We start from the raw sequence: 9,401 nt of genomic DNA, 5'->3' as shown, positions 1-9,401 counted from the left end.
TTCTTCTGGGTTTTCTATCTTTAAAAATGCACAAACTGGCTCTGTGTTTTCTAAAGCCTCCTCAGACATAATTGGCATCTTGTGGATTTAGCAGCTTCTCTCAAGTTAGTTCATACTATTGCGATTACTGATTAACATAGCTGGTTCCAAATTATTGTCACACAGTCTGTGTCTGGTAGCTGTAGCAAAGCATTACTGTAGGCAAGAGCAGAGTGGACAGAGAGAGGGGGTGCTGTTGCTCTTAGAGAATCTTTTTACTATTAAAATGTTTTCCCTAAAAATGTTCTCTAGAGGTGCCAAGATTAAAACCAGACTGCTAGACACACTGAGCATGCTTGCTCTCTTTCCAGAAAGTTGTGTAACCAAGTATCTGCATCACAAACTTTGTTCTGGTCTGAATTACTCAAGGAGAGGTCAACACTGGCTTCTGGAGACCTCTTCTGAAACAACGGTGTCAAAAGGGAGAATGGATGGAAAACAAACTTTAATTCTGGAGCAAACCACAGGAGAAAGAAGAGAGGAAATTAAAAGCTACAGGCACTATAACCCAAAGTACATAAAACTTTTAATGAATTAACTTTACAAAAGACAAATGGCATCAAAACATCAGACGAGTTTGGTACAAAACTGGTCCTAGGCTGTGAGGACTAAGTCTGGTGATGATGGCAACGTGCTGCTGGCATGGGACACAACAGAGCAAGGGACAAGCACCACAGGTCCCAGCGGGGACCCGTGGACGGCCACCGGCAATGAGATACAGGGGGTGAGCACAGACTCCACGTGGGGTGACAGAATGAACTTTTTCACAAATACTGTGTGTTTGAATATCAGACTAGCGGATGCGGTTGGCGAGCTACCATATTTTCTGGAAAAGAACATGCACCAGAAGATAATATACACCCCCTAGTTTTATTGCCTTAAGAATTTTTATTTGTTTCACCTCTCTCCTCTTCCTTAGTTCTCTGAATGCTTTTCCTGTATAATGCGCGCTCCTTTTTTTCTTTTGCTTAGGAGTAAACACAGTGCAAGTGGCAGAACAATCTGGGCACATGTCAGACACCACACGGTGAGGCCACCGGGTCACAGGAACTAGTCTGCAACGGCTCCATGGGACAGAACAGAGCACGCACATCAAAAACGAGGGGCGAAAGTTGCAGTCAGAAAGTCTGTGGTACCTTCCCGAAAATACAGTCTTCCCAAAGTGAGCATGACTCTTCAGGATGCCACGTTGCTCTGGGATAGGGACCTTGACATTTCTGTGTTTACAAAGTATGTCTTCAGGTCCCCCTTTCCTTTCACATTGATTATTCCTCGACACGTGCATGTGTATCCCAGCGTCTGCAGGATGAGGCTAGTTTCCTCAGTTACCTATAATAAGCCGCAAGAACAAATGAAAAAGTTTCAGTGCCTAATTTAACACACCCCATCTGACTACAGGATAAGGAGCAAAAAAGCTTCCTGCTCTTTGACCCAGCAATTCCGCTCCTCAGGGGCAGTCAGAATTAGAGAACTCTTCAGGCATTTGACTTGAGACCATCCACCCAGAGAACAAACACATCTTTCGGTGCTTTGGCGGTGAATTCTTCAGCTGAGGCAGTTACTGACGCTGCCAACACCCTTTAACATCCCTTGGTATTTGTTACGCCAAACTACCAACCGATCAGCACTCCATGGTGCAGGTGAAGTGGGAAGGGTGAAGTGGTCCATCCACCCTGATGAGCAGCAGCGAGGATGCCTCCAGGTCCACGGGAGCCTGGCTGCATGGCTGAGTGGGCTTTTTGTGCTGCCCATTGGGCTTGGAGGCCAGAAAGCACAACAGGAGTGCAATGCTCTTTAATTGAAAAAACCTGTCCCTCGGGCCTGGGAGAAGATTCGCAATGGTCTCAGTGTCATTTTTTATTTTTCCTGGCAGCTCACTTCTGTTCTTGCACATGAATGGAACAGAGAGGCTACCAGAGCTGGAGCAAGCTGCACCCTCGGGAGAAGAAAACCTATCCAAACGCAAACCTTCCGGCTGCTGAGCTAAGCAAGCATGCGCAGGCCTGCAAACATACTTTATTGCTGACAGGCAGCAGCTGTCTTATTTCCTACCTGGGATCAGAGTGCACAGAGAGGGTCCTGGAGACTGGTCTGTACTAAGTCACGTGGAGTTTAATGGTGCCCAATATCCTCTTAGAGACACATATGAGCTCAAACTCATTTTAAACATTAACCTGTAAAGGATTTATGATCTCCAGGAGAGAGAGCTCTCCAAGACCAGCCACTCTTAAATTGCTTTGGAGACTTAGTAGAGAGTTGTAAAGCATATTAAAAACTACCATTCATCTCCTGAACATTCCGGGTGTGTGGTGGGGACAGAGGTTGGCTTGCAGGTGGGAGAGTGGGTCCTTGATAGGGGCATGCCTGTCTCTCCTGCCAAAGAGAAGACCCGGGGTTTTCCAGGATTGATAGAGCATTCTTGGGCATTGGGAGTGGCTAGCGATGCTCATGCAGAAAATCTCAGAAGCCTTGGTACCATCCAGGCACGACTAGACCAGGCTGCCAGGATACCTGACCTGTCCTCTCCTGGGTGGACAGCTGAGCAGTCTCCATGGATGACCCCCCAGCTCCAGCCCCAGTCAGAGGAGCCCCATTTCTCAACCCAACTGTGAGAGGTGAGGTGCCCGGAGCAGATGTTGAGAGCTCACTCTGAGCTGGCGGCCCTGTGCAGAGCCAGCTGTCTCTTTTCCGCTGGCAATGGCCATTGGCTTGGGAAGGCCTGGGGTATTTCCTCTCCTCCTCCCATTACTTTTCTTGTTAATCTCTGCATTCTCTTTGTTGGACTTTTGCTTAGTCTGCAGAAACTGTTGACTAATAATTTGAGTGAAAGAAGGAAGACATTTAGCAGTAATGCTTGTTCCATTCTGTGTAATAATTAGAGATACCCTTTAGAAAGGCCACAGAAATAGAATCATCTTAGGATGAATGAGGTGGGTGACATGAATGGCAGGTGGATAAGTAGCAGTGTAATGAAAAACCTGTCCTGGATGATATTGGAGTGGATGGTCTTTTATAGAAGTTAAGAAAGGACTGGACAACTCTGTCATAATTTCAGGAAGCAAGGTTATTTGAGGGCCTTAGCCAAGCTGAGGCATACAGTATAGGAACACATCATAATCCCCAAAGAGGACAGCCATGATGAAGCCTGTTATGTGAGTCCAGTGCTTTTCATATAAATTTGCCATCTAGCAGGAATTTATCTTCTAGAATGCAGCACAGCTAGGGCAAAATGTAAAACCACTGCTTTTTGAGGGTGAGGCAAATAGAAAGTTCAGAATAGACACATACACACATGTGCATGAGCAGTATGTACAGGAATGGAGCCCTCCTCTCCCAGGCCTTCTCCTGGCCCCAATACTTTGGAAAGGGCTTTGAAAGGGAGAAGGATCGTGCAACCAATTAGATATTGTTTAGGATGCACACGCACCCTTCTCATTGGGATAACTCAGCCCCTCCTTGTAGCGTCTGGAACTTTGCCCAAACAGGTGCACACATTCTGCTCCTGGTGATCTGCTCACTGACGTGTTTGTTCTCCTGAAGGCATATTGATTTACACTAATTTCTATGATGAAACTAAAATTAAGGACCAACCTACATATCCCAGCCTCTTCACTGAAACACCTTCCAGGTTCCTGGATAGATTTGTATCTCTGACGGGACAGATTATACACAGCAGCATGGCATGTCACTATGATGGCAGACTTCAGGATGACTTCTCTAGTGGCAGAATTTAATCAAACTCTAAAATTAGTCACAATATATAAAGTGGATTTGGGTGAGGGGTGAAGGACGGGAATAAGAAAGATAATCTCCAGCCATAGCTTAAGCAAAATTGCCAAACCACAATACAAAATGGCTTTTGCTATAAATATATTTAAAGTATCCTTTCGGTGATTTTTAAATCCTTTTTGTCTAGATTATTAGTGCCATTGTAATTATAGTTACCTTAACCATGATTATAACTAACTTAATGAGCAATGAGAATATTAACATAATTGTATTTTTCTCCAATCACTGCTTTTGATTTGTCAGGTCTTCCCTTTCTCTCCTTCGGGTGGATTCCAGAGCTCTCCAGTCATTTCCAGCTCTCCAAATCCCACGCTAGTTTGAGTACTGCCATTTCATACAACCTTATACTTCACCTTCCTTCCTCTGCTCAGTGCAGCCCCTTGGGAGAGGAAGGCTTGGGTGGGTGGTGTTTATATCTGGGTTTGGTTGCACGGTCCTTCCCCCTTGCAAAGCCCTCTTCAAAGTGTTGGGGCCGGGAGAAGGCCTGGGAGAGGAGGGTTCCACTCTTGTACGTAATGCTCACAGCTGTCCAGCCACCATGTTAGTCCTCGCTGGGTCTTTTGTTCTCACAAATGCAATAGTCTTTGTATTATTAGAAGTATGTTCTTGTTAACAATCAATGCAGAAATTAACATCTGTCTGATAAAAATAGTTAAGTAAATTTCAAGGTTTACTTTATTTTGTTTTAATATATTATTATTATTATACTTATTTATGGTTTCTAAGAGAACAGACAGGGCTGAGAATGACAGAGCAGACTGAATTACCTGTATTTTGTCCAAGACCCCGGTGCTGTCCATTCTACTGGCCACATTGACGGTGTTGCCCCAGATGTCATATTGCGGCTTCTGAGCTCCAATTACACCAGCTATTACAGGTCCATGGTTAATACCTGGGACACATCAGAACACGGTCAACAAGATTGAAATTAGCAACTGTCATTAACAGGAAAATTTAACACGACCATTCTTGAATCATCACTATTAAACGAACGTTGTCCCAACTCATGGAATTCTAAAGCAAAGAAATTCCTCTCACTTTATCATCTCAAAAATGCTAAAAATTTTTTTACCTTCTAGATCTTGAGCTGTGGTTATACGTCCATTTATCATTATTCCATAATAACATAGAATTGGTATGCTTTAAAAACTAAACAGAATACAATTGTTTTTCTATGTTGCTATGTAATCTTAGGCAAGAGATGATTATGCTATATTCCAATTTTTTTTAGAGTGTTAATTTTGAAATATACATATTTGTATTTTAAGTGGTTCCACGGAGTGGATGTGCTATACTTCATTGGCCATTCTGCTACTGTTATACTTTTGGATTCACTCCGATGTTTTGCCAAAACAACAACCATGACAATCACCACCACAGCAACACTAGTATAGCATTTTTCACTTCCGTGAACTCCTCCAAGTGCTTTACATATACAAACTGCTCTCCATTTCTCACAACAACCGTATGGGGTGGGTAGTGCTGTCATCACCTCCGTGGTTCAGGTGCAGAAGCAGAGGGGTGCCATCAGACAGCTGGTAGATGGCAGAGGCAGAACACAAAGCCAGTTGGCCCCATGGTCCCTGCTCCTAACAGCTCGACTCTCCCACCTCCACCACAAGCTCTTGTGCAGGTGGCTTTTTCTCACCTCTAGGTAACACCCTGATAACACCCCAAGGGTAAGTTCATTGAATTCAAGAGGAACATGTTCCTAGTGGTGACTCCCATTGATAAACCCCTTTCCAAAGGACTCCCCCAACTTGCACTGCTGCTAGTGAGGGATGCCACCCACATCAGCATTAAAAGAGAAAATCTCCATGTGCATGATAAAGAGATTTTGATGGAATGCAAACTTGGGAAATTTTTTTGCATGGGAAAATGACTGGCAACTGTGAAAAGATGAGGAGGACTAAGGGCATCTCCGGGATCTTCCCGTTTGGAGGGGCTGTGAGGGCAGCCGGAGTGAGAACCGACTGTGCCCCCTCTCCATGAGAAGGGACACCAGCACCATTTCCAGGCAGGCTTTGCAAGGCTATGGGGTTTGGCTGCTTGGGTTCTTGGCCACTTGGAGATGGGCTTTCCTGCTCTGCATTTGTCAGTTAGGAAAATCAACCCTCCACGGTGGAAGTCTCCTCACAAACTGGGATTCTCTAAGGAGACTTAAGCAAAAGGTCTCTGGAGGAATTCAGTCACCCTCTTCAGTCCAGCTGTCCCAGTTCTGGCCAAGACATGACCGAGTTCCTGGACTCCTGGGGTATGTGGGCATCATGGTTACTTCTCCAGAAAACCAGGCATGTGGGCCACCACCAACAACGAAGGTGGCAGGTATTTCACGGACCTCGCTCTCTTAGTAATTGCAATGATAAAATCCCAGTTATTCTACATTTACACCCGGGTCAGGTTGCGCTTTGACACCGTGAGGGATGAAGATGACAGCTGCCCTCAGGATCCGAAGCTTCAAAAGTCTGACCAACTTCTCTTATCGAGGGTAGACCTGGACTCCTTCCCAGCCCAGTTCAACAGGCAGAACGAGTCCTTGTCCAAGAACTCAGTCCAAACTCACCCACCCGCAGCTGTTACGGGAGCAGAGTGAAGAGGCCCCCAGAGAGAGAAATAGAGACACTGATGCTGACTGAGTCTCCCCAACGTTCTCTCCTGGATCCAGGAGCCCCGCCGGACAGCGTTAGTTAAATCATGTTGATTATGGAGGGTGTTTCTGAGAGACTGAGCTTCCGACTGCTGAACTGCTTAGTATTCTACATCCTGCTGGAGGTCTTAGGCAAAGCTTCCCCTTTGCAAGGGAACAATAGACCAGGAAATACGGTCCAAATGCTTTCCATAAAATGTTCAAAGTACAAAAGAGGTGAGAAATCAATTCTTCAATGCTGCGTAGTACTCAGTAAAACCCACACTTCTGCTTTAGACATCCCAGATCATTGGTTCCAGCTCTGTTGCACAGGTCAGAGTGCCCGGCCGTCAGCTGGCCTGGGAGTCCAGCCTCATCCCTCAGCTTTTCATTTGGCTGCTGCTGTCTACTGCTTGGTCAGCAGCTCCAGGGGCAGTGGGGGGCAGCCTGAACTGATCATTGCTGGCATCTCTACTTAGTGTGGAGTGTGCTCGTTTGTGGTTTCTGACATGGGGGAAAGGATGCCAGGAGCGAATTCGGCTCTTATGACTCATACCCTCTTTGTTGGCAATACTCTTCTTCCTAGTTCCTACCCGTGAACTTCCACCAGATGGCACCATGCACTGAGCCCAGGTGGAGCAGGGGCTCTGCCTCCTGGGGGAGGGGGAGGGTTTGGGGAAAGGAAGACTCAACAGCCAAGGGAAACATTGAATTTATGCTACCTCAGAAATCTGGGGGAATGACATGTGGGTGGACTGTATAGATATTATTAGTTACTCAATAATCAGGGCAAAGTAGGCACTCAATAAACACCGACTGAAAGAGGTCCATTCAATTGTGCACATTAATTTGGAAAATATCATTATAGACTAGAATAAGAAAACAGTACTTTGGATGCAGCACATGTGACTGAGAATAATTGTCCTGTTCCCATGCTGAGTGCAGGACAGTATAATCTTGGTCCCTATATATTTGACAGTAGAGAATAGGGGTCATTCTGCCATGCAGCAGGTTTTTTGTTGTTTTGTTTTTTAAAGAGGAGTAGTATGAGAGTTTGAGGAGCCCATTTTCAAGCTGTTAAAACAGTAAAAACCTCTGGGGTGAAAGGGACATCCCCATGTTCAGTGTGGTCAGCAGGATCCCTGAGGTTGTACCCTGCCTGCCTGACCCATCTCACCTTTGTGTAAGGGAGAACCCCTGATAAAGGTTCACTGTGCATAGAGACGAGGAAGTATACAGAAAAACATACTTAAACTCAGAGAAGAGAGTCCCATTTGCTAAAGATGTAAAATATTTCTGGGTTTAAAAATTCAGGACACATACCCACAGCAAAGGAAGAAAATAGCTTTAAATATCTGGATTTTTTAAAAAGTTGAACAAATATGTATGCAAGAGAAAGTTAAAAACCATTCAGATAGATTATCACAATAACTACTCATGCACAGACTAATTTTCAGAAGAAGCAAAATGTGTTGCCAAGAAAAACATAAAATGGTCAAAGAAGCTTTTACAAATCATGAATGGTTGCAAGTAACTGTGCATATATTAGAAGGCAGTTGTGTGGTAACTTGATGGCTTAAAACACACAGTTTTTAAAAATGAGAATTTGTAAAAGGCAAGTAATCTTGAAACATGACTAAAAATCAACTTAAGGGCCGGCCCCGTGGCTCACTCAGGAGAGTGTGGTGCTGATAGCGCCGAGGCCGCGGGTTCGGATCCTATATAGGGATGGCCGGTGCGCTCACTGGCTGAGCGCGGTGCAGACAACACCAAGCCAAGGGTTACGATACCCTTACTGGTCAAACAAACAAAAAAATCAACTTAAAGTTTAAGAACTTATTAGAAATCAGGAAATTTTTTTTCCAACTATGTAAATTTTACTTTTTATTTTAAAGAAAGTTGAATTTTTCTCTAGGGTTCAAGCACAATCTGAAAAGCTATATCTTTTTCAGAACCTAGGACACACTTCTGGTGTTCTTGCAGGTCGTGACCCTGGGAATGTGGAACTGAATGTCAACAATTCTAAGATGCACATTTTTTATTAAAACATTTTTACATCTTTGAAATATAGATGTATCTTATAGTCAGTGGCATGTCCTAGTGGCATGGGTAACCTCCCATAGAATGATGGAGCAGCTTTCAGTTGATGACTTACAGTAAATCAGCAACTCAGTGTGGCTTAAGGCTGTGCATGCTGTATCTAGCAAACAGGACCCTGGCTAGAGGGACAGGGCCCTTGGAAACTGAAGCCCCGCCAACGTGCTTCACTTGCTGAACCAAGTGCCTGCAGCCTGGGTCCAACCAAAAGTGGTATTTTCTCTAATTTGCACAAAAGTGCCTTAGAGGCTTGCAGCTTCCCGGGACCTGCTGTCTGTAATCCAGACCTGCTGCTCTAAAGACACGTTTGTAATTGTTCCACACAACGTTGCAAGCAAGAATCATCACTTCCCGTGACCTTATTCCTCACGCCATGTCTTCACCATGACTGAAACCCACATTTCTCTGCACACGTACCCACGCGCAACTTGAAGTCGTTGAAGGAGTGCTTGTTGATGGCATCCAGCTTGGCCACCAGAGCGAAAGCAAACTCCACCATGGTGCCGATGTGCATGTACTGCCGCTCAGGCTCCTGAGAGAGAGATAAACACATGCAGGTGGGGGACAGCTCAACAAAATGGAACACATCCCCCTCAGTCATGGACCTGAGCACCCTTCAGAAAGGAACACTCAGTAGTTACAATGCTGCAATCCACTGCAGACATTTGCAAGCTTTAAATCTCGTACCAAGGAAGCATTTGGGGTTCAAATCCCATTCAATGGGAGACGTGAAACCTGGACCTGGACCTGAGTCTCTCAGGCACCCTCAGGCCAAAGCGCCTTGAGGGCTGAGGCAAGCTGCTCACCAAATAGGGCTGGCACTGGTTTGATCCAGAAACACCCACAGTCA

General features: G+C 45.1%; 1 protein-coding gene across 1 annotated transcript in view; it reads right to left on the bottom strand.

Annotated features, from left to right (window-relative positions):
- Nucleotides 1–606: 606 nt before the first annotated feature.
- ADCY2 (adenylate cyclase 2) overlaps nt 607–9,401 on the bottom strand; it is a 395,282-nt gene continuing 386,487 nt past the window's right edge. The window contains exons 23-25 of the mRNA XM_063086882.1: nt 8,969–9,083; nt 4,596–4,720; nt 607–1,368 (exon numbers count right to left, since the gene is read on the bottom strand). Coding sequence (XP_062942952.1) covers nt 1,216–1,368; nt 4,596–4,720; nt 8,969–9,083 — 393 coding nt within the window. The 3' untranslated portion in view covers nt 607–1,215. The remainder of the gene's footprint in view (nt 1,369–4,595; nt 4,721–8,968; nt 9,084–9,401) is intronic.

This window comes from Cynocephalus volans, chromosome 2 (genome assembly GCF_027409185.1).
Source record: "Cynocephalus volans isolate mCynVol1 chromosome 2, mCynVol1.pri, whole genome shotgun sequence".
NCBI classification, from domain to species: domain Eukaryota; kingdom Metazoa; phylum Chordata; class Mammalia; order Dermoptera; family Cynocephalidae; genus Cynocephalus; species Cynocephalus volans.
The sequence above is the reverse complement of the archived record's forward strand: the minus strand, read 5'-3'. Positions and strand labels throughout refer to the sequence as shown.